The sequence below is a fragment of the Carassius gibelio genome, chromosome B9 (assembly GCF_023724105.1).
Source record: "Carassius gibelio isolate Cgi1373 ecotype wild population from Czech Republic chromosome B9, carGib1.2-hapl.c, whole genome shotgun sequence".
NCBI classification, from domain to species: domain Eukaryota; kingdom Metazoa; phylum Chordata; class Actinopteri; order Cypriniformes; family Cyprinidae; genus Carassius; species Carassius gibelio.
The window spans coordinates 26,965,477-26,991,956 of record NC_068404.1 but is presented as its reverse complement, the minus strand read 5'-3'; the positions used below and the strand labels follow the sequence as shown (position 1 = coordinate 26,991,956).

The 26,480-nt window shown below is 37.0% G+C and overlaps 1 protein-coding gene across 1 annotated transcript in view; it reads left to right on the top strand.

Annotated features, from left to right (window-relative positions):
* Positions 1-20,032, top strand: part of LOC127965541 (xin actin-binding repeat-containing protein 2) — a 41,362-nt gene extending 21,330 nt beyond the window's left edge. Inside the window, exons 4-9 of the mRNA XM_052566373.1 lie at positions 3,380-3,466; positions 4,901-4,970; positions 5,092-5,186; positions 6,381-15,558; positions 16,950-17,080; positions 18,172-20,032. Coding sequence (XP_052422333.1) covers positions 3,380-3,466; positions 4,901-4,970; positions 5,092-5,186; positions 6,381-15,558; positions 16,950-17,041 — 9,522 coding nt within the window. The 3' untranslated portion in view covers positions 17,042-17,080; positions 18,172-20,032. The remainder of the gene's footprint in view (positions 1-3,379; positions 3,467-4,900; positions 4,971-5,091; positions 5,187-6,380; positions 15,559-16,949; positions 17,081-18,171) is intronic.
* Positions 20,033-26,480: the final 6,448 nt, after the last annotated feature.

Sequence of the window (26,480 nt, the reverse complement as noted above, 5' to 3'; positions counted from 1 at the left end):
GAACTTCCATTTCTGGCCAGGATTTCAGAGAAAAGTATTATTTTTCCCCAAACTAAAGTGTGACCAAATTAGGTACATTTACTACAGATATGCTGTAAATATTTCATTTTGAGAACCACTGCTTTAAATGTTTCTCTATTTTTGTAGCTTTTTATTCAATCAAGGTGCAAATGTATACAGACAAAGTGTAGTTTACTGAACATTAAATGGAATTACCACATAAAATAGCTCAAGTTTGGCAGTTATCCACAGCTCACAAAGAGAAGCGTGTTGTGAATGATAAGCACGGAGTAGACAGATGAGAGCATAAGCTGACATTATGTATCATGCAGCCGTTATTTGAGAGAAGGATCAAAGCATTCTGCTACAGCAGGTCATCTCATTATCTGTGCTTTCTGTTGCTCGTGGTGACACTCATTTATTAAACTTGTTTGTGTGTGCATTTTGGGAAGGAGGTGTGTGTATATTTAAACTATAACTTGTGTAATATTATGTGTGTGTTTGGGATGTAGGATGTATTTTTGAGCTTGTTTTTTATTCTTTTTCTGGATAATGAGATCTGTGTTTATCTTTTATATTTTAGATGGGTGTGATTTATTTATTTATTTTTTATAAAAAAAAAGAGGTTATTTTCTGTTTGGATTATCTAACGCAAGCCGAAATGTCTTCAGCTTTCTTTAAGTCTTTTTAAACCAAACATGTTTAAAACAAGTTTCTTTTCAACCACAGTCATGTTCTCTCAGTTTATTATCCAAAACTGATTTGCTTAATTTAAGCAGGAATAAATGGAGAACTAGACGCTCCTCTTAAAATCAAATGAACAAAGAGTCAATAATCAGTATATTAATTAATAAAAAAATATAAAAAAATAAATAAACCTTGTGTCAAAAATGTCAAAATCACAATGAAAATGCCCAATCATTTACTGTATTTTAAAATATAAATATTACAAAAAGAAATAAAATAAAATACGATTGTTACAATTTTTATATTATAAAATCATTAATATATTATATAAAAAATATTTATCTTCATTTATTTACTTAATTTTAGCTGTTTTGTCATGCACTATTTTTCTCCTTCAGTAAAAGGTTACATTTTTAAGTGACATTGATATCACTAGATATTTTTTATACATTTTATCTTATTCAGTAAATGCCAGTTTTTATATTTAATCTATAAATAAGAATCTTTTGAAAGAGCCTTATTTTTTTAACATGGCAATATGTTAATGAGATGTATATCAGTGCATTAATGCAAAAACTATTAAACTGAATCAAGATCAAAACTGAATTGAAATATATATATATTTTTTTTTAAATACATAATTTTTTTTTTCTCAGTGCAGCTTTTTTAATCCTTGTGTCCATCAAGTTGGAAGATATCATTGAACAGTTCACTTCTGAGCGTAATCAATAAACTTAGTCCTTTATTCCCATTTTCAAATGCTTTTTTTTTGCTTTGAATCAAAGTTTGTAGTGTTGTGATTTATCTCAGAGCCGGTTGGTTTGGTTAATGACTTGGAACTCTTTATTAAAGTGTTTTTTGAAGTCTCTCTGGAGAAAATGAAAAGTACTTCACCAGAAGCCAAGCATCTGAAGCAGTAGGCGGTCACTGTTGCGCTGTTGCTTTGATGAATGTTTTTAAGTCTGATTCTCAGTCACCTTTGGTTTTAATGATGCAATCTGCATCAGTATATATCAGTCGTATCTCTTTCAACGATGAGCGTGTGTTTTTGGGCTGTTTTTATAGATTGGTATTGATTTCATCCCTGTTGATGATATCACACTTGTTTATGCACAGCTGCATGTGTTTGTGTGTGGGAGTGGGAGTTGGAACATCATTACGAAATCTGTTCATCCGAGGGGTGAAACCATTAAACCTGCTGTTTAACAGTAATTGACACTGACTTATCGTAATCCTGAAATGGAAGACGAAAATGTACAGATTAATTCCAAGCTTTGCTAATGCAGATTTCATGGAAATATGCAGAAATGGATTTTTGATTTTATTATAATGTGGTGTCCTTGAAATTATTTTGACAAAGCATATATGTGTATTACAGAATGTGTAAAAGGCTGAGATAGGTTAAGTATGTGGCTTTTATTTCAAAATGTTCATACATTTGTCACTATTATTTTGAGAATTCATGTAGTTTTGAGAAAAGAACCTTCAGCATTTGATGCCTGTTGGTTTGATATCTAGCTTTCTAATGCAATACATAAAGTTGAAATCAATAAAAAAATGTAATTAAATTAAAATTTATGCATTTAGCAGACACTTTTATCCAAAGTGAATTCAGGCTATCAATTTTTCATGTGTTCCCGGGGATTCAAACCCGCAACCTTGCACTTCTTAACACAATGCTCTACCACTTGAGCTACAGGAAATAAATACGTTGTTTTTTTTTTCTATTTTAGTCTCTTCTGCTCACTTAAGCTGTATTTATTTAATCAAAATTACAATAAAAACAGTAATATTGTGAAATATTATTCCAATTTAAAATAACTGTTTTCTATTTGACTATATAGTAAAATATAATTAATTCCTGTGATCAAAGCTGTATTTTCAGCATCATTACTCCAGTCTTCAGTGTCACGTGATCCTTCAGAAATCACTCTAATATGCTGATTTGATGCTTAATTGTTTCAATTGTTGTTAGTGTCTTTGATCATCTTATTATCAGTGTTTTTGATGAGTAGGAAGTTCAAAAGAACAGTATTTATTTGAAATAGAGTTATTTTGTAACATTATAGATATCTTTACTGTTACTTTTGATTAATGTATCCTTTGCTGAATAAAAGTTTTTATTTATTTGAAAAGATATCATGTATCTAAAAAATATTATGTAGCAAAATGGTCTTCAGCATGCATTATAATATAATAATAATGTTTCTTGAGCAGCAAATCAGCATTTTAGAATGATTTCTGAAGGGTCATGTGACACTGAAGACTGGAGTAATGATGCAAAAAAAAAAAAATCAGCTTTAAATCACAAGAATAAATTACTTTTTAAAGTACACCCAAAAAGAAAAGAGTTATTTGAAATTGTAATAATATTTCACAACATTGCTGTTTTTACAGTATTTTTAGTTAAATAAATGCAGCCTTCGTGAGCAGAAGAGTCTTTTTTCTAAACATTTAAAATTCTTAATTTTGACCAGTAGTATATTTTTCGAATGTTAAATAGTTTTCTAAATACTCATCACTTTTCGTGTATATTTTTGTGCACAATAGAGAGATTCAGAAACACATTACATCAGAAAATACATTTGTTTGTGACTAAGCCAAGGGAGTGCAGATAAGGTATTTCATGTGTGTGTTTTTGTGTGTTTTTCTATGTCTCATCCTCTAACAACCCTTGTCTCCTGTCACGCAGGAGGTGTCAAATTCATCAGCCATGAGTGTGGCGAGCAGCAGCGGGGGTCGACAAGTCTCACAGCAGGTCTTCCTCCAGGATGAAAGGGTACGGACATTTCCCACAGCCCTGCTACTAATAACGCTCCATTCCACAAAAAAACCCTCAGACACTCACAGTATTGGATCTCGCCAACAGGAGCTACACTGACAATCACACGGCTCTTAATTTGCAGTCTCTATAGTGCCTCTTTTCTGTTTATGAAATGTTACTGTAACTGATCAGTTTTCAACAATGTGAAAATATCATTTAGAAGCTAAAGGTTTTAGCATCATCATCTCAACATAAACACTTGCATCTACATTCATTCATTTGGTGGGTGATTTTATCCTAAGTGATCTGCAATGCATTTAATGGATATATTTTATATATAACGTATATATTGTTTCAGTTTATGCACTGCCGGAGAATCAAACCCATAACTTTGCCCTCCTTATAAATATAATAATCTCATGGTAAAGGATAGTGAAAGTGGAATAAATAAAGGTTTGAAGAAACTCTGTGAAAATAGACATGAGAGTATAGTCCAGTAAAATAAATCATGGAATATTGATTGTTAAACTGAGGGAGCAGATCCGTGTCTGTTGAGTAGAGTAAAAATAAAACACTAAAACCCTGAAACATTGCATTTGATAAGATTGAATGTGTTTCAAAGGCTCGTGTCATGTCGAAGTCGCATTAAAAGAAAATCATGATAATTAGCTGTATTTTAAAATATTTAAATATGATTTTGTGAAAATATTTTTATGATGAAATTTATACAAATATTATATAAAAATATTTTACCTTTTTATATGTGGCTCATCTGATTAGAATTTAGTTTGGGATATTTAAGTGTAGCATAATGTAGTTGTTTTTTGACTAATGCCACTTTTATTATTCATTTTATCTTTTGGTTTGCATCCATGAACTTTCAAATAAAATGTTTCATTTCAAAAATTTCATTCAATAGATTATTTAAAAAAAATGCATTTCCACGTCTATTTCATTTATAAAGTAATCCATTGTGTTTATGCGCTACTTTTATCCATTATTAAAATAACATTACAAGATCAATTAAGAAACAAGGTTCTTTATTTATTTTCTATCTTATTTTTACATTTCCGTAAATGACACAATTTTTGCATTTAATCTGGTAATGTAAGTCACGTGAAAAGACCTTGATTGCTTTAAACTGGGTGTATGTGTGAGACAGTGTTACAGGGATACCTTACTGCCCACATTTCCATGTTGAGAGTTTTGAAAATGTGTTTATTCAGTATAGTATTATAAACTCAGCTGCTAAAGCAACACCACGTTGCCACGTTACAGTGGTTTGACTCCACATACTTATAAAACACAATGCTTATAAAAACATCTGCCAAATGCACAAATGTAAATTCATGCCAGAACTGTTCATTTAGATCCTTTGGGATGCATTCAATTTCATTATTGCCTATGCCACTAAACTGAAGTTGTTGTATTTATTTTTCCATATTACAGGCTGCACGTGATCAAATCGCACATAACCGGGAGGTTATTTCTGGTTATGAGAATCATCACAATGACACGGGTAAGTTTACCAGCAGTAATTTATAGATAATATGTTCTATATCACACAATTTCTTTCTTTGGTTTGCAGTGTATTTTACAGAGGCTCACTAGATTGATTTAATTTGAACTTTTGCTTCCAGAGGAGGAAGAGTACTATCCGAGGCTCTCGACTAAAGAACTGGCACAGCATTTTGAAAAGACTATCGAGGAGGCAGCCCCCAGCAAGAAAATTAAGGTAAGTCTTTTTTTGCCTACATCTCTACTCTGACACATGAATGTATTATACTTTAATAGGATTCAGTGCATAACCAGACACTGCTTACCATCTTTTTTACACGTTTCCATGAGTCTCTCCACTTTCAACAGTGTAGTTGTATTGGGCTTCATAAGACTTGAGAGCATGTGTTATTGTAAATTCACTTTACATCTGATATGAGTTATTTTTGTGTCTTTATTGTGCATCTAAACAGCAATGCAAACCACTGGTGGTTCTGACTACAAGTCTTGCTCTCAACACTTGTATTTATTTATTTTATTTTTGCTTGAGAAATCTGTTTACTTGAATATTCATTCATTCATTAGACTTTATTGTCCACCTTAGTGGAAATTTGTCTTCGACTTCTCCGAACAGAAATATGTCAATAACATTTAAACTTACATTAAAATACACACAGTTAAGAGTACAATACTACCACCATCAGCATACAACAACAGAAGAATGGATAATATCAACACTGCATAAGTTATTCAGGCTCATTTTTAAAGACCGTGTCTTAGATATGAGTGTAATTAGTTTTTGTTCACATATGAACACATTAATACAGAAAAAAAATATATGAAAATACACTGCATTAAAAAAAACAGTCTATAAAAAGCATGTTTTACTGTCTAATGCAGTTTTGCTTCTCAGATAAGTGTTCTTGCTTTAGAGATTTTTACATATTTTACTTGGAAGATGTCAAAAAGACTAATTAAAACTCATTAAATAGACATTTCTGCAGTGTGCTGTAATTTTCAAGTGTAGTACATGATATTGATGGTTTTAGGGAAGTGTGTCTAATATATTCATGAAGCTTTTTTTTAAATACAACAATGCATTGGGTTAGAAAAAGCATTTGTTTAGTAAATGCATAACTCTTTCAAATGCAGAAGGCATGTATAGTGCTGTGGCTGAGCAGTTACAAAAATCAGATAACTTCCTCTTGTAATTGTGTAAGGTGGTGCTCTTTATTTATTTTAAGACGCTCAAGCAGAACCTTTTTAAATGCTTTTTGCTTGTCTTTTTTGAATGCACAATAAGGACATAAACATACTGGAGAGGTCTTTAAAATAATTGTCCAGATTTGGACATTTAGTTTTAAAAAACAAAATTACTTTTCTGATCCAGCATATAAGCCATTTCATGTTCATTATTCTCTCTCTAAAAAAGATTGAACTTGACAAAAGCCGTTCACAGCTGCTATCAGAAGTGAACACGTCCCATCAAACTGTGAAGAGTGAAATATCAAGTACTCTGAACAGTGTTGCCTCACACAAAGTGGAAGAAGGTGAACCAAGTTATGAGTTTACTTTTGATGATGATGACGACGACGACGACGACGACGATGATGACGATGATGACGATTATGATCTGGAATATCTGCCACCGCCCCCACCGGACTTACTGGAGGATCCTTCAGACGTTGCAGAAAACTTTCCTGAACCTCCAGTGAAACACACAGTGAACAGACAGCAATACTACAGACAGAGGGAACTATCAGAGCTGAAACGTCTCTGCAAACACATTCACCCTGATGTCAGGAAAGACCTGGAAAGAGATTTTTACGACGACGAGGGCATTGAAGCAGTAGGGGAAGTTCAAGAGGCAGCATACCAGTTTGAACACACCGGCACCAATTCAAATGGAAGCCCAGATCACGAATATTTGGAGTGGGACGAGGTTATGAGAGGTGAAGTGCAGTCCATGCGCTGGATGTTTGAGAACAAACCCTTAGACTGCATTAAGGATGATTCGGAAAATGAAGAGGATGGCAAAAAGATAATTCAGCAGGAAATCATTCCTGGAGGAGATGTTAAGAACAGGGCTTTGATGTTTGAGACGCATCCCATGGATACACTGGGATTGCAATGTGATTCAGCTAAACGGAACTATCTAGTGAATGAAGTAGGGAAACGAGATGTTCGGGCGGCCGCCTGGTTGTTTGAGACAAAGCCAATGGATACGTTAAATAAAATTCACACTGATGATGAGCAAACCAAAGAAGTCATCTTTACACAAGAAGCCACCGAAGGAGATGTGAAGTCTGTGAGGTACATGTTTGAAAACCAAGAAATGGACTCTCTGGGCGACACTGAAACCATGGATGAGAAGCAGGTGCTGAGCCTGAAGTCTGTACTGGAGGAGATCAAATCAGAAGTGAAGAAAGTCATATGGATGTTTGAGACGCAGTGCATGTGTGTAATGAGGGAACACTCCGGTGAGATGGTTTTGATTACTTCTGTCCGCCGAGAGGAGACAGAGAAAGGTGATGTCAAAACATCAAGATGGCTCTTCGAAACACAGCCATTGAATGACATTGACATGGACCTTTCTCAAGTCAGGCTAATCTCCAGTATATCCTTGGAAGACAACCAGCTAGGTGATGCAAAAAGGGGAAGGTGGCTGTTTGAGACAAAGAGGCTTGACACCATAAATGCCCAATGGGAGAGAATGCAAAAGCAGAAAGAAGAGATTCTTGGGGCTGATGTACGCAAACACTGCATGGTGTTTGAGACGCAGCCTATGGACACGCTTAAAGATGATGCCAACTCCAGACCTGTTACCTCAGAACAGATCATTGGAGGTAACGTTCGCTCTGTGAGACACTTGTTTGAAAATGCTCCACCGGATGAACTCAAAGAGCTTCCGGAAGTCGGAAAACTAAATAAAAAAGCAGTCTTTGAGGAAGGAAGAGGTGATGTGAGACACCAAAAATGGATGTTTGAGAATAAACCTCTGGAGAACATTAAAGATGAGGATGTTGAGGTAAACCGACTTAAGAAAACCATAGCATCTGATGAAGAAAGAGGTGATGTGAGATATCAAAAATGGCTGTTTGAGAACCAACGTTTGGAAGATATTCAAGAGGAAAAGAGAGAGTTTGTGAAGACAGTTGATTCAGAACAAATAGATAGAAGTTACAAGGGTGATGTCCGCAGAAATTGTAAGGTGTTTGAGACGCAACCGATGGAAATGTTAAAGGATGATTCCAATGCCAGGCCAGTAAGTGCAGAAGAAATTCTAGGAGGTGACGTTCAGTCTGCCAGACACTTTTTTGAGACCGTTCCAAAAGATGAGATGAAAGAGCTTTCAGAGGTGGGGAAGCTCAAAAGAATGATGACATCTGAGGAGAAAGGAGACGTTCGACACCAGAAGTGGCTGTTTGAGAGCCAGCCGCTGGAGCAGATCAGAGAGGAGAGAAAGGATGTAACAAGAACGGTGAATTTGGAGGATATAGAAAATGTAGATGTGCGCAACTACAGGCAAATTTTTGAAACATATGATTTAAGCCAATATGATGAAAGTCAGAAGATTCAAGTTGAGGGTGTCACCACTGGCTCTGTTAGATCAAATAAAAATCTATTTGAGTCCATGCCATTATACGCACTGCAAGACAGTTCTGGGCATTATCACGAGGTTAGAACTGTACGGCGGGAGGAAATCGTCAAAGGAGATGTCAGAAGCTGCCAGTGGATGTTTGAAACTCACCCTATTGACCAATTCGATGAGAGCATCACTAAATTCCAAATCATAAAGGGCATAACACAACAAGAGATAGAATCTGGAGATGTCAAAACGGCCAAATGGCTCTTTGAAACCCAGCCTCTTGATGCTATTAAATATTTTAGCAATATTGAAGATGAGGAGTGTGTTACTAGGGAGACAGCAGACATAGTCAAGGGTGATGTTAAAACCTGCAAGTGGCTTTTTGAAACCAAACCTATAGACATGCTTTATGAAAGGGAAGAGCTTAAGAGTACAAAAGATTCTGGTGAAGTTCAAAAAGGCGATGTAAAAACATGCACTTGGCTTTTTGAAACTCAAACTCTTGATGCCATACATCATAACTCAGAGACGGTGTTGCAAACTCACACTGTGAAACAAGAAGACATTTATGGAAAAGACGTCGGCATGGCACGTTTCCTGTTTGAGACAGAGAACCTGGAGAACATTAGTGGAGGACAGCGAGAAGATTTTAAGACTGTTACTGAAATAGACATACAATCCGGGGACGTGTCTCGGATGAAATACATATTTGAAACCCAATCTTCTGACGTTGTGAGCTCAACTTCTGAGGATTTCATGAGACAGCTGAGGAGTGCTCAATCTGAGGATATTCAGAAAGGAAATGTTGGAAACTGCAAATGGTTATTTGAAAACCAACCCATAGATAAAATCACAGAGACCCCCGGTGAGCTAAAAGGAGCTCGTACGGTACAAGATGTTCAGGGAGGCAATGTTGATAAAGGCAGATTCATTTTTGAGACCTACACGTTAGATAAGATTCAAGATGTGTCCTCTGAAGCTGAAATGACAAAGCTGCAGAAAGTCATCAGAGAGGATGAGGAGAAAGGAGATGTGAAAACGTTCGCAATGATGTTTGAGACTCAGCCTCTCTATGCCATCCAAGACAAAGAAGGCCATTATCATGAAGTGACAACACTTACAAAAGAAGACATACATAGAGGTGATGTAGTAGGAGCCCGTTGGCTGTTTGAAACAAAGCCTCTGGACTCAATTAGAGAGACAGATGAGGTCTATCTTTTAAAAGCCGTTACAGAGGAAGATATCCAAAAAGGTGATGTCAGCTCAGCAAGATGGAGGTTTGAAACCCAGCCCCTTGATAAGATTGCAGAAGATGACAAAATATCTATCAAAACTGTCGAGGACATTCAGGGAGGTGATGTAAAGACAAACAAGCAGCGTTTTGAATCTGATGCATTGTCTCAAAAGTTGGTGCGTACTGTCAGTATGAGTGAGATTCATAAAGGGGATGTTAGGACAGCAAAATGGATGTTTGAAACTCACACATTTGATCAGATACATGCTGAAAAGTCAGAGGATGAGATGAAAACTGTTGTTATGGAGGAACAGCTGAGGGGGGATGTCAAACAGTCTGTATGGCTATTTGAGAAGAATCCTCTTGATCATGTTAACGAAAGTGACGAAAGTAAAAGGGTAATTTGTGAAGAAATCCCCAAAGCAGATGTCAAAACCACAACATGGCTTTTTGAAACGACGCCATTCGCTGAATTTAATGAGAGCAGCTTGGAGAAGACAGAAATCATTGGTAAGAGTGTAAAAGCCACTCTCGACGAACTGTTCACCCAAAGAATGGTAGACAACAAAGGTATTATCATAGAGGCCGATGAAATTGGAGACGTTCGCATGGCTAAGTACAACCTCATGAGTAAAGAAGTTCCCCAGATCCAGAGAGAAGAAATCATTAAAGGAGATCTGCAAAACATCATGATGAACCTCCTCAACAGACAGGAGAAAACCGAGAGGGGAATCATTATAAATGCAGAGGAGAGGGGAGACATCAGCGGCGCCGTACAACAGCTGCTCCAAGAGCACAGCAGCGCCTCTGTGGAGAAAGAGGAGATAATAAGAGGTGACATTCAGGAAGCCATAAACAACCTGCTGAAAGAGGAGAGCACTGGCAAACGGGGCATTCTCATTCAAGAAGACGAAAAGGGAGATGTTCGTATGACAATATACTCTTTATTCAATTCTCCTGAAGAATCGAGCACTCAGAAAGAAAATATAGTCGGAGGTAATGTGAAAGGGTGCCTTGAGAGACTTTGCAATCCAGACACAGAGGAAATTGTGAGAATTGAAGTGGATGAAGCAGAGAGGGGAAAGGTGAGCTTTTATTCTACATGTATTGAGTCGGGTGCACTGGATTACCTCAAAAAGCTGCAGGTAGAGCCAGATGAGGCTGACCCGGGTAAAATTGAAAAAGAGGAAATCATTGGTGGTGATATTAAGGGAACGAAACTCAGCTTGACATGCAATCAAGCTCAAATCGGTCGTCTGGTGGACAGGGAAGATATAGTCCCAGGCAATGTTCATAACACGGTTAAGGTTTTCATGACCGAGCCTCCAGTCTCATTTGAACATTTACAGAGAGAAGAGATTGTGAGAGGAGACCTACAAGCAGTGATGAATTCTCTGACGCAGTCTGTAAACCAGACAGTTGTTTTGGAGAAAGAAGAAGTAATTCGAGCTGATTTACCTACAACACTGAGGTCTCTAGAGGAGGCCCAAAACCAGCCCAGAGAGGTGGAAAAGCCCGAAATCATTCCTGGTAACATCAAAGGAACGCTGAAATCACTAAAAGACTTGACTTCCACCAAGGTGGAAATTGTCCTAGAAGACTTGGTGCCAGGTGACATCAAAGGTACGTTGAAATCGCTGGAGGAGGCCAAACATGCAGTGAAAGAGGTGGAGAAGGAGGTGATTGTAAAGGGGGACATTCACACAGCAATACAGAGTCTACAAGAAGCGTCAAATGAGAGAAAGGTTTGCCAGCAGGAGATTGGTGTCCAGGGAGATGTGAAAGGCAAGATTCAGCTCTTACTTGAGCCTCCTCCATCTCCCAGAATGCAGCGCAGGGCGAGCACAGAGGGCGATGTGAAGCTTTCCATAAAATCCCTCTATGACACCCAAGAGCAAGTGCTATCAGAGAAAGAAGAAGTGATAAAAGGAGACGTTAAGAGCACAATAAAATCCTTAATGGAAACGGCACAGAGAGCCAGCCCAACGATTCCCCGAAGGCAGCCTATAAGAAAGGTCAAAGTTCCTGCAAAGACCCCATCTCCATCAGTGAACGAGATCCTTGCAGAGAAGCCCACCCCTGCAGTTAAAAATCTTGATATGAACAGTGAATCAAAGAGAAGCGCTCACAAGCAATCAATGCAAAACAAATACACCTCTCAAGACAGCACTGCAATCACCACTCGCACCACAGAATGTAGCCAGGAAACAAAAACCACAGTGCTGGAGCACAAAACAATTGTTCAAACACACGGCATCAAAACATTGAAGACTGACTTCCGTCAGGGGTTGATTCGACTGGAAAAAAGAAAGCAGCAGGAAATCCATATGCCACCTCCACCACCTGACCCCGAACCCCCTCTGCCTCCCCCTCCAACGCCCCCTCCGGATTATGAAAGCATCTCATTCCCCACTCCTCCTCCGAGCATTAGGGGTGATCACGATCTTCCCCCTCCCCCTACTCCTCCTCCATGTGATCCAGTGAAGACAGAACTTGACCATTTCCCTCCTCCACCAACCCCACCACTTCCTCCTCTTGCAATGGCTGATCTTGACCTTCTCCCTCCGCCTCCCACAGTCCAGGAGTTAGACCTCCTTCCACTGCCCAACATAACACCATCCAAACCCACTAAAATGACTGTCAAACCCCTCAAAGCACCAACATTGTGCAAAGTACCCAAGCTTGAGCCAGGAATTTCATTTGAGCAAATGGATGTGCAGGCTACACGGGAGACCAAGAGTAGAAAAAATGTCAGCACAAAATCAGTTAAGTCCTCCATGATATCCTCTGGAATTCAGTCCGTGTTCACAAAACAGCCACCGGAGTCTCCGCGGCCTCCCAAGAAAGTTTTCGCCCCCTTGATGCTCACCCCACCCGCTTCTCCTCCTCCGCCGTCCAAATCTCCGGTAAGCAAATTCAAAACCCCACTAATACAAGCCGAACAGAAGTTCAGACAGCAGAGGGAGGAAAGCTGCACACCGCCACCGCCGCGCTCCCCAGCCTTTGAAATCTGCATGCACGAGTCAGTCAGTGCAGCCCTTGAAATGCTTTCTTCAGAGAGCACAGACACGGTGCAATCAGAGGCAAGCATATCATTTGATTTCACTCAAGAGAGAGCTCAAAAGAGTGTGACCAAATTTGAATTAGCCACAGACTCATATGATTCATCCAAGCACACGGCTCTCCCAAACGCTCCCCCAAGCAAGGCTTTGATCGCTGCCACAAATGAGAAATCTCCTCCAAAATCTCCTGGTATTTCCTTAGTTAAACAGAACATTATCTCTAATCAGTCATCGCAGGGCTCTTCGGGTCAGCAGCAGACCACCTCCACTTCAGCTAAAAAGAAAAAGAAGAGATCTGTGACGACCAATATACAACAGGTGACGAAGACGGTTATTAAAAACACAACCAAAGAAGAAATAAATGCCTCTGTCAAATCAGACAAACCTCAAAGTGTCTCTAAAAATAAATCTGAGAATGTTGGAAAAGATGTGAGCAGCGTATCAGAGGACAAAACAAAAGAGGAAAGCTCTCCGAAGAAAAATCAAGAAAAAAACTCCCCTGATCGCTCCCTACCAATCAAAGAGATTCAAATTAAGGATGCTGAGCAGAAGCCCCAAAAGGTCGACGGTCAAAAGGCTAAGAAAGTTAGTAAGAGCACTAAACTGGAAAGCAAGGAGAAAGCCACAGCGGAGCAGGAGAATGTTCAGGTGAAAGAAAGCAGAGAAAAAAGCCCCACAGAAACAGAGAATAAAGTGGAGAAAGAGGCCAAAGAGAAACCTGTAGAGGGGCTCCCTGCCACTCCGAAAAAGAAAAGGAGGAGCAAGAGTAAGAAAGACAAAGAAGCCGTTCAAAGCAATAACACCGCATCCATGTCACCCACAGAGGCCAAGCCTGCTGAGCCTAAGTGGCCAGTCCTGACATCTGATGAAAAACAAGAAGAAATCTCCCTAGTGCAAACACAGCACACTATTCAAATGGGAAACACTGAAGTTTACAAGGAGGTCATCAAAACCGAAAGTACATTCCAACAGCAGAGTTTCCAGGAGGAGGGTGCAACTGTTAAACTTCAGAAGCAGGCCAGTGGAAGCCAGCGGATTCCTGAGGAATCAAAAGATGAAAGCAGAAATGTTCCAATAAAAATGACAGACAAATCTGCACAAAAGAAGACTGCTGAGTGCTCAGCAGAGAGCACCAGTACATCTCTAAGACAAGCTGAAGCGCAGAAGATGTTGTCTCGTATCTCAGAGTTACAGGGGGTTGCAGGAAAAATAGACTCTAAGGCTGTGAAAACACTGCTCAATGAAATGCCCTCCTGGCTTCTGGGGCCAGAGGAGAAGAGTGATTTGGAAGGGGCAGCTGCTGAACACAACGAAAAGAAGCTTAAAGAAATTCTCGCTCATGTTAAAAATCTTGTTCAAGCTAAGCTAATGCACTTTGACGGCACAATTGAAAAGCATGAATGTGAGGCCACCTCTGAAAAATTAGTCTCTAGTGGAGCCATTCAAAGAATTTCAAAGATTTCCATTGGTTCAACAAAGTGTGAAACACGGAAGGTGGTCAAAGAGGAGATGAAGACAACACGCAAGAGTCGAAAGCAACAAATGAGCAGCGTTACAACTCTTGACCCCAGAGCTCCATCTCCATTGTTACGGCTGCGCTCTTCCTCACCTACGTTCATCACCATTGAGTCCACAAAGAGAACCGACTCGCCACAGAGGGCAGCACCTTCACCTTCCCCAACTCCACCGACGCCTCCTCCACGGAGGTCTGAGACTCCAAGCTCTCGCTTAAGCAGGACCTCCCCTTCACCCTCCTCGAACCGGGCAGATAGTCTGACACGGCTCAGAAATGCCACAGCTACGCTCTCTCGTGGTGCTTCGCCGGATCCGGTGCCTCACCTGGTGGCGGCCCCTGGAAAGAAGTCCGAAATTGTGGAATTTCCCGCCATGTTCCAACGTCAGATCAAAATTGATTCTAAACCGGTTAAAGAGGAGACTCTTGGGTCTTCTGAAACACAAGTGGTTGAATTGAATATCGCTAACGTAAGTGGAGATGCCATTATTATCCCAGAGCGTTTAGGCCCCAACACAGAGACTGAGAGTGCAGTGAAAAAGAAGAAAAATATCTCTAAGGATAACCTGTCTGGACGAGCCAAAACAATTGAGACGTCAGAAGGGAAAGTTGGTATTAGAAAAGACCCAATTGACAATACAGAGAAGCCTGGCAGGGAAACTGACGGCCTGGAGCTTGATACGGAGAAGAAAGCAAGACAACAAGAGGATATGGCTGCTTTCAACATCAAGGATATTAAAAATGTTTTTGAAATGAGTGAGCAAAGTTCCCCCATCAAAGAGCTACAAAACAAACAGGAGGAACAGGAGTCAAGACTGAGTGAAATTGCATCTGAAGGTTCAAAGCCTGAGCTTCCTCCAGAGAGGGAACAATGCTCCCAGCTGAGCTCTCCTATGCTTGTGCGCAAAGATGTGAAAGAAGACAAGTCTGTCGATCCAACAGGATTTTCAGAGACAAAAACAGTCACTGAACATTATTCTTCTGTTGACGAGTTTGGCACTAGAATTATCGGATCAAGAAGCACCATGGCGGTTTCCACACAGTCTCAAAGCATTACAACACAACGGGTGCCTTTTTCCTATGCTGATGCTGTGAAGAAAAAGACGTCAGAGGTGACGGTGTCACCTGAGGTCTCTGCAGAGGAACTGATGAAGAACTTCCATAAAGCGTGGACAGAAAGTGAGAGTGTGTTCAAAAGCTTAGGTGTCACAGGTGAGAGAGCCAAGCCACGTACTAGTGCATCAAACCGAGACTGCTGTGCCGAGTAAATATGCCTGCAGTGCATGATGGGAATGAAATTTATCAGCAAGCTACTGCAAAACGTCATTACTGGGTCAAACTGAGTGTTTCTAACTTTTGTCTTTTCCGACAAGTCCACATTTAGATGAGTAAACGTGTATGTGACTGTGACAGTCATGGAACAAATGTGACTCATCGCAGTTATTTGAATGTTAATAGCTGAAATTTATGCTTGAGTTTAAAAGAGTTTGAAGTTTAAGTTTCAAATTAAGTTTGAGTTTAAAGTTTTAAATAAATACATATATTTATTTATTTTTTTAAATTTACATTTCATTATAAAAAAGAATATATACAATGTGACAGATTTCCTTTTTTGAACATTTAATAAAAAATAAATATTATGTCGCACATTTAATAATTCATTACTCTATGTATTTATTTATTTAAATTGTATTATTATTTGATAATTATTTATTTTGGAATACCACACATGCATTTGTCTATACTATCTGACACATATCACTGAACTTAGTGTCCTGGGAAATCACAGTCTGGGGAGCAGCCTACACTGTTTTTGGCCACTTAGAAATGCTCTCTGCCTACTCTCGCTTGCAGCACCATCAAGGAATCAAAAAAGACAGTTTATCAGCTTAGAATTTTAAATATCTCAATAGCACTGAGTGCTTTTTCCATAATTGCCATTCATCTCTGTCTCATTTGCATTTGAGAGTGCTGCAAGAATCAAATGTACTTTAAAAGCAGAATGTTTTAGGGATTGATACTGAACACAGACTGAAGGAAAACAAAAATTGAGTTTAAAATTTTGCCTCTGTGTGACCTCAGAAACAGCAACTTGGCTGTGTGTGTGTGTGTGTGTGTGTGTGTGTGTTTGGTTGGTTGGTTTGTTTCTTTTTAGAGGCTGCAAGATTGCAGGATCATTACATTTCCCAAAAAAACTCTACAAATTATAAACCAATTGTTATTCAGACTTCTATACATTCAGCTAGGGAAAATAAATAAAAGGCTAGATTAAAAACAAATGGTAACCCAGCATTGGGTGGATATTGAACAGTACATGTTTGGCTATAATTAAAATAAAATAAAATAAAAAATATGTATATAATATATATGATTTTGATATATCAACTCCAGGTTTGAGAAGAATTAATGCTTTAATGTTTTATTGTGTCTGAACATGTCTTTCACTAATGCTGTTTTTAACAAAGCTTTCAGTAACCTTACATTGCAGTAGTAGATGTTGGATGTGATTTGGCTGCGTTGACTGAGTGTCTGGCAAAGTGGGAATGTTGATTGTGCACAAACCTGAACTGACTAAAACCTGAATATCTTTACCATATTTCCAGATTCGAGTACCAAAGTCGGAGATGTGTGCAGTGTGCAAGAAGAGGGTTTACCCCATGGAAGGCCTGATAGCCGACAAAAAGAAGTTCCATAAATCCTGTTTTTTATGTGAGCACTGCAAAAACAAATTGAGGTATGTTATAAAATATTGTAATATGATATTTTATATGGAGGCTGTACTCCATATAAAAAAAAATTTACTCATCCTCAGCCATCCGAGTTTGTCTCTTTATTAGAAAATATTTGTAGAAATGTAGCATTGCATCACTTGTTCACTAGTGGATCCTCTGCAGTGAATGGGTGCCGTTAGAATAAGAGCTGATAAAAACAATAATCCACAAGTAATCCACACCACTCCAGTCCATAAATTAACATCTTGTGAAAGTGAAAAGCTGCATGTTTGTATAAAACAAACCGATTATGAAGATGCTTTTATGTCTTGATGTTAACTTCAGACCATTACTTTTGACTAAAATATGAATACATAATCAATAATAATGCTTCCATCACCTGTTTTCCTCTCACATCAAAATCTACTGACATTAATATTTGTTTAAAATGGTTTTCAATTGTACACGGTGCTTGATCTGTGCATATTTGCCTTATGATTCAGACAGGGCACCTGTTTCACTGAAGAAAACAATATTATGAATAGAGGACTCATATTTTACTTTGAGGTTAAACATCTTAATGATCAATTTGTTTCTTACAAACATGCAGCTTTTCACTTCATGAAACTTGATCGGCTGTGGAGTCTTGTGGATTATTGTGATGCCATTATCAGCTGTTTGTTTTCTCATTCTGACGGCACCCATTCACTGCAGAGGATCCATTGGTGAGCAAGTGAAGAAGTACCCATGAAGAAGCTAGCAACCACATAGCAACTGTGCAACACCCTAGCATCGTTTTCAGCACTGAGTTAATAGTATGTATGGTTGTGTTGAAAAATTAGCATAAACAGACAATTTATCATATTTGACATTAACATAAATATTCTAGTAGGTCTAACAATGTAAGTATTCCAACATAATTCTAAAATGATTATTTTTTTAATTTTTTTTTTGCATAAAGTACCACTATCTGTAACTATAAGATAAAGTATTCTGCATAAATCCATTCAAATGGAGAGCTTGCAGTGCAGTTCTCATTTACAAACTGTGCGAATGCAGACAGCTCTATATATTTTCTGTGACTTATGAATTATGAAACTCTGTTGTCTGACAGCCTTGGAAACTTTGTCTCTCTCCATGGACATTTATACTGCCAGCCACATTATAAACAACTCTTCAAGTCTAAAGGGAATTTCAAGGATGTATTTGTACAAGGATCGCAAAGGGAATTACTGGGCATCCGAGATGCAGGCAATACAGACCATGACGGATCGGATTGGAGATATTCACTTTCGCAAAGTAGTATGTGCTCCCTCTCAGACGGGTTTGAAAAAGAAGCAAATAAACCTGATCAAAGCCCTAACAAAATTTCTGCAGTGTGGCCTCCGCAAACAGTCTCTCCCAAAAAGACGTTCTCTCTGGATCAGGATGTGAATTTAGTCAAACCCGTCTGGCCCCCAAAGACTGAAACTTCAAAGTCTCCTAAGTACCAGCGTCGGAAGGCAACTCAGAGGACCACACTTTAGGAGGAGTGCAACAATGCCTCGGGGGAACGGGGAGAGCGAGGGAGACATCTCATCGATCAGCAACACACACAGCATGCCACAACAGCATGAAGTATTGTGGGAACTTTAGAAACACGGGGACACATCACAATGATGAAGAGCTTCAGATGCAAGGTGGAAATCTCACCGTCGGATGGGTGAGGAAGGGTGGAGAGAGAGAGACGGTGGAGGTAAAAAGGTAACAGGAAGTTGGTAAGGATTTCGGGAAATGATAAATATGTTTATATATATATATATATATAAGTAGGTGCAGGTTCATATGGTTTGTGTGTTATGTTGAAAGAAGACTGAAAGAAAGTGAAGAGACAGGGAAATCATTTAAGGTTATGTTTTACTCTATAAGCAAAAGATAAATTTAGCATCAAAGAAATAAAGACTTCCAATTCTCATGACAGTAATTCAGTAAATAAATAAATACATACATACATACATACATAAAATCCCATTGTCATTGCTGTAATGTGTAAAAGTATTGGGGGACAAAACCTTTCTATTCAATTATTAATCAAAGCAAAAGTTTTTAACCTTGATAATTGTAAGAAAACCATTATTAATAGCTGAGCACCAATAATATTTTAGCAGCAAACCAGTACATTAGAATATTATGTATTGTCTGTTATAGTAAATTATTTATTGTATTTCCTTAGAGTGCTTAATAATTATTCAAATCACAGTGCAAATACATTTATTGGCTTTATTTTCTTTATTTTTGCAGGATGTAATTCATTTGTTTTTATGTTTTTATTTTGACCTGGTCATGATTTTATGGTTAACGCTCGTGCAGTTGCTTGGAATTTTTGGGGAAGTCTATTAAAATTTTATATTTGCAAAGCAGCAATCAGTTATTTCAGTGTTCAAGTTCAAAATTTTAATATAAAAATAATTGATATTCACCTATTGGGTGCCAAATATAAGGCTCTATTTTTACAAACGTTCTGTTTGCTTCAATTCGAGAATGGTGGAATTCTTTTTCAAATTAGTCACAGTGTATATTTTCTGCAATGCTTTTTCTGTGTCCATGGAGAGAAGACAATTTGTCACTAAATTGAACTCTTTAGATTTACATCTCTATATTTTTGTATTCTTTATAAGGCTATACTGTTTCATGGGGAGTCTTTTCACATTTCAACCTTTTTCTTTTCTTTTCTTTTCTTTTTTACTTCTTCTTGTGCAGCACCTGGAGTGTTGTGTGGGAGGAAGATGAACAAAACCCATATTTGTAAATCTCTTGTCTTGTTTATAATAGAAGTGTATGTCCTTCTCTCTCTGAACAGAAAATGATCTTTTTAGAGTTGTCTTCTGTGATTTGTACTGGACAATCCCTGATGGTTAAATTAAGTCGGGCTGGTTCACAAAGAGGTCTTGCTAATGTATTGAAGCAATTACAATAAAGGCGTCTTGATATCACCATTTATGCATTCAGGTTAATTTCTTCATTTTATATGAATGAGTAAATGAAAATTCTTTACTCATGTGGTTTAAAACCTGCATGCTCTTTATATTTCTTAAAAATTGCTTGTCTGTTGTGTTCAGAGTTTGCACTTTAGTGCATTGAGGCTATTTTTATTTTTTGCAGAGTGTAGTGTTTTACTTTATCAAGCATAACCTTCCTCGTCTGAGCATCAACGACGAGAGACTTTTGAACTGACACGTGATCACATGAACTGCTGGTCAACTGCACTTCTGCTGTTATCGCGCTTTAACTGGAATCCCTTAGCATCACTCACAGTGAGAATTTCAAGGTGTAGTGTTTAAGCAAACCCGTAAGACTGTTGTAAATCAATAGCTCTTGCTGTAGAGTCGCCTTAGGGAGAAGTGTTAGATTGATGGAAGCTGGAACACTCAGTGCTCTTTTACAGCAGCAGCAGCTTCAAGACCTCAAAATACACTCATCAGCACCAGCAGGACGTTAAGGAAGGGTCAAAAAAGGGTATGTGAACTCTTTTGATTCATCTGGCATGCCTATGATCTTATTTGTATTATGGATAAATGAGTAAATAATGATGTACACTAGCATTCAGTAATTTCTGTAAAGAAATGAATATGTGTAGTCAGCAAGGATACATTAAGTTGACCAGAAGTCACAGTCAAGCATCGTAATTAGTGGTCGACCGATATATCGCTAAAGGCCGATATATCGGCCGATATTTGTAATTTTTCAAATATCGGCATCGGCCGATACGTTTTTCTGCTTGCCCGATGTGTTCAAAGACAGAGGCACATAGTGCTCACACTCTCTCTCTCTTGTTTGTCGTTGTCATTAACAGTTCTTTCTAACACGGATAATAATCAGATAAAACGGTTAAACTAGGGAATTTATGTATACAGAAAGTATTAAAACGATTGCTTTCTTGTTTGCCGTCAGCATTAAGCAAATACACATTTATATCATTTAAACAAATCTTTGAATTACTAATTTCACAAACCTTGCAAACTCGGTCGAATCCAGCTGTGGAATCTTGTGAAGTGTGCAGTTTTATCCAGCATAGTCACGTGTTCTCTGTGTGACGATTGGTCAGTGTGAATTGAATGCTTTAAACGTTAAACTCATGCTGCGCTTTATGCATTTTCCCACTGTAATATTCATGTCATTCTCACTGTATGCTGTACGTAAAATGAAGGTTACCCTGGCTTTATTTGAAAAAATATTATTCAGTGCACACAAACATCCCAGAATACTGATTTCCCTGGTGGTTATAATGATTTCAATATTTCATATTAATAGTAATATTGTAAAAAATCATCATCGGCTATCACGCACACCTGCTTTCCAAGATATCGGCATCGGTTGTCAAAAAACACATATTGGTCGACCACTAATCATAATAATGCAAAAGATTCCTGATTCAATAAATAAATGCTGTTTTTTTTTTTATATATATAAATGAAATATTAAGGAGCACAACTGTTTTCAGCATTGCTAATAATAAGAAATCTTTCTTGAACAGTGAATCTGTATTTTAGAATGATTTCTGAAGGATCATGTAATACTGGAGACTGGAGTAATCATCACTGTAATAAATTAAATTTTAAAACATAATAAACTTGAAACTAGTTCTTTCAAATTGTAATTATATTTCACAATTTGAGTTTTTCCTGTAATTTTGATCAAATAAATGCCACCTTGGTAAGCCACGGGTGACTTCTTTCAAAAACATAAAATTCCAAAGCTTTTCAGTTTTTTTTTTTTTTTATTACATTAGGCTTTTTTTTTTACTTTTGAAAATATATGTTGTATTTCAGAGATCTATCCAACAAAGTAATTTTTTGTTTCCATTTAAAATGGTGTTTTGTAACAAAACTAAGATTTCTGAATGAAAAATAAATGGTTTTAGTGGAAAACGTGTGGAGTTTATTTTATTTACTAAGAAATAAAAAAATAAGAAAAAAAAATAAGTTCATGATATTATGCATTTAATAATTTTCTAATTGGAATTTTTAAATATAATTGTTTTATTAAGCATATATTTTCAGCATTGTTTACGGCATCTGTTTTTTTATTCCAAGCTCCATTCATACATAAATTGCCTAAAGGTCCAAAGAAACCTACAGTACATTTAGATATAAAACTATCATGTCAGAGTGAAACACATTCCCTTTAAAAATGAATGAATTCTGGAAGAGCAGAACATGTCTCACCAGCTCTTGGTCTGAATTATCCATGGTTTCTCACTGATGTGGACGTATCACGTTTTCACCTTAAATATGATGCTGGGATTATTTCTTCACATACTTCTCAGGGCTCACTCAGGAACATCTGAAATAAGTGTGTTCATACAGAGAGCAGTCCATCTGCTGCAGACGTCTGAAACTGTCGCTAGATCATTTATCTCAATTACTAAGCTCTCTCATATATAGGCTATGCTGGAGCAAGTGGTTTAATGCTGTGAAATCCTTTGGCCTCTCGTCTCTGCAGGGTGTGAGCTAATCGGCAAACACGAGTGGAAAAACCCAAAGAGAAGAGAAAGAAAGAAAGATGGAAAGCTTCACTCTTCAGCTTCCATTTGTGTTTAAAGTTAGTTACTCTCATCTCGCACACACTTGTCTTGCTGGATAAATATGATGCATATGTCTGTTTTTGTGCTTTTATAAAACGTCCAGGAGCACATGAATCATTGAGCAAAGCCCATCTTCCACAGAGATGCTGTCAGACGATACAGAAAGAAGGGATGGAGCTCACCTTTCCTTCCCAGGCATCTCAGACTATGTTTTACTGAAATAACTTTAAAGGAATAGTTCAGGCAAAAGTAGAAACTGTATAACCATTTACTTATCCTCATGGTGAGTTTTTATGTGATTTTTATATAGATATCCTGGTCGTTTTTCAAATGCACTACAGGAGTTTCAGGCTTTTAAAAGAATTCAGTGGTATCAGAAAAGTTGTTCATACTCAAAACCTTGCACCGATATAGGTAACTGTTAATTGAAATAAAATCAATTATTAAAAGAAAAAAGCTTAAACTTAAAAGACAACTTTTCTTATTTTTATTTAGTTTAACTTGGAATACTTAAATAAGGCAAACTAAATAATAATAAGGTTAATAAGAGCAAAAATTAAAACGAGAGCAAAAATATAACATTAAAATAGAAACTACTTATTATTTAAAATTTAACAAGACTATATAGACATTAAAAAAACGAAATATAATTTTTTTTTACTAAAATTAAAACGAAAACTAAATATAAAATTAAAAACTCAAAGAAAAAGAGAAAAACTGAAATGAAAAACTATAATAGTATATCAGTGCAAATATAACACTCATAGATGTGTTCACAGATCAGACATTGCTGTTTTTATTAAGGTTTTTTTTTTTATTAAACTAGAGAAGATTCCACCTTTTCTAAGAATGATTTTTTTATGTCTTGTCTTCTTCAAAGCCATCGTGCAATATTGATTATAACCAACTTGAATATAGTTCATGAGTAATATGGATTATTATTTTTACTTTGTTTAATGCTTCAAAGCTCCAGTCCGAAATTGATTGTTATTGTATCGGAAAGAGTGAGCAGTACATTATTAAAATTTCAACCAGATAAAAAGTCTTGATGACAGATTTAGATTTTAATGGTGAACTGTTCCTTTAAAAGAAGAAGAAAACAGAACTAAGCATGGCAGTGTATGGCTGATTGTTACCATGGAGATTGTGAACAATGACTTTAATTCAACAATCATTTATTATCCTTTGACCTAGTTAAAATCATTTAACATAAAAATAGAATCTTTTTTGCCATCAGTTGTTAAAAAGGGCAACTCAATTACACTGGCAATCAGAGTTTGACACCTACTCATGCATTTAATTCAAACTCTGGGATTACAGTATGTGTGAATGGTGCAATGATCAAAACTATGTTTCACATATTAAAACTCTTATATTAGAGCTTTTTCCTCGTCTAGACTCCAGCTCTGCTCACTCTGACATTCTTCAGCCAGCATCCTGAGGTGCATGCTGGGATGCTTTCAGACAGGTCTGAAGGAGTTCACATGAACACCAGACACCTGATGCTTTCCCTTCGCTGTCTGCTCAAATTCATGCAAGTTATAGTTCAATGACAAATTCAGTTTTGCTGAAAATTGTACCATCAGGCCATCATGTAAAAATACAGAAAACTGTAAACACATTTACGTCAAAAACTGTTAATTTTACAATATAAAGCTGTAATTTACAAACAAGAAAATGTGAATATAAACCAGTAAATTCAACAACACACAAAATTAAATCTGTTTTGTACCTTGAAAATACTGACAACCACCATAATAATAAAGATGGTACTGTATAAGAGAAAGCCACATGAAGTATCAAAGCTCATCACAAGTAGCTTCACCACAAGCAGAAGTATATATTAACATATAGAAGGTGCACATTTATGGAAACACAAAACACCATCATGGTAACACACGTGATACTTAAATAATGCAAACAACTTTCATTAAGCAACAGAAGATGTAACATAAAGCTCAAATGTACATAACTGATAACAAGAACTATTTAAAAACATGATTATTTAAACAAAATACTTTCAAACGTGGAGTGTCACGCAGGGAATTCTGGGAATATCAGTTTACAGTTTTAGACTGTAAATTATACATTGATTTGTTATTTTTTTACTTCTAAAAGCTGTATAGTTAACAGAATCTTACTGTAAATTTACATTGAATGCTTTGTTAGATCTTTTACAGTTTTTCCCTGTATATAGTACGGGAACTTACTGTTAACCTATTATCAGTTTTTTTCCGTAGCGTTTTTACTAAATGTTACAGTTAAAATTACACTTATTTTTTACAGTGTAGATGAGTTTGTTTCAAATTTGGAGAAATTTTGCTTTACATGAATAGCTCACCAATGGATGCTCTGCAGTGAATGGGTGCCATCAAAATGAGAGTCCAAACAGCTGATAAAAACATCACAATAATCCACAAGTAATCCACATGACTTCAGTAAAAAAGTCTATCTTCTGTTGTCATCTCACATCTAAATCCTCCAACATACCTTTTTTTTTTTTTTTTTTTAAGTGTTTTCAATGTTTGAAGTTACAAAACATCTTTTTTTTTAAGTAAAAACACAGCCTTTTACTTAATAAAATGGACTGGAGTGGTATGCATTACTTGTGAATTATTGTGATGTTTTTATCAGTTGTTTGGACTCTCATTCTGACGGCACCCATTCACTGCAGAGCATCCATTGGTGGACAAGATCTAATGCCAAATCTTGATGAATATACAAACTCATCTACATCTCGGATAACCTGAGGGTGCATTACATTTCAGCAAATGTTCATGTTTGGGTGAACTATTACTTAAAAAAATAAATAAAATAAAAATAAAAAAATAAAACTATGTTTAAACTTTAAATACTGCAAAATGACTCCCTCCCAGATAGGCTTTGTGCATTAGCGTCATCTAAAAACTTTTCTCAAGCATTAAACAGAAAATTAGAATAATACTCTTGCAATAATGACATCCTCAGAGGCAATAAACTCAGGAGAAGGCCTAATCCACTTGTCCTTCCTACCCCAGATGAATAAAGCGCTGACTAATACCGCTCTTAGATGGATGAGCTGGAAATGCTAAGCATTATCATGAGGATGGATAATACCCACACATGTACAACTTCTTTCTTATGTCTTTATGTATTGTGTAGTGTAGCTTATATATTCAAAAGTAGGCCTATTGTTTCTGGAGCTATAGATGCAGTGTTGTTGGGTCTGAGCGTGTGCAGCAGATAGTCAGTGTCTCTCAGGCGTTAACTCTATTAGATTAGTGGTGTTAAAGCAGCTACACCTGACAGACCTCTGCTGCACCTGACTGGACATCCATCTGCTCAGAGATGGGGAAATTAAGTTGACTAAATGCATATGATAAGGGCCAGAACGGCTCAAAATAACTCCACAGAGTAATTCAAGTCAATTTATTTTGTATAATACTTACGTAGACATATTGTTTCAAAGCAGATTTACAGAAATCACCCATTCAGTGTCTCTAGAGAACATTCCTTCCAAGAAGAAATCTCCAGCAGATGTTTAGGATGGGAAGGTGACAACTGCATATTTTTTATGGAAGTCACAGGTTGGTGAAATAATCTGTTCCATTAAATAATTAAGATAATTAAATAATTAAAATAATGAAGGCTGGCTTTGAATTAACATGTTTCTATGAAGGATTAAAAAAATATAGAATTTGTTGTCAAAAAGCACAAACAGAGATTTTATATTATAGTACATTATATGTATTTTTTTTTTTGGCACCCTCAGATTCCAGATTTTCAAATAGATGCATCTCGGCCAAATACATACATCAATGAAAAGCCTATTTATTCAGCTTTCAGATGATTTATAAATCTCAATTTCTTTCAAAATGGTG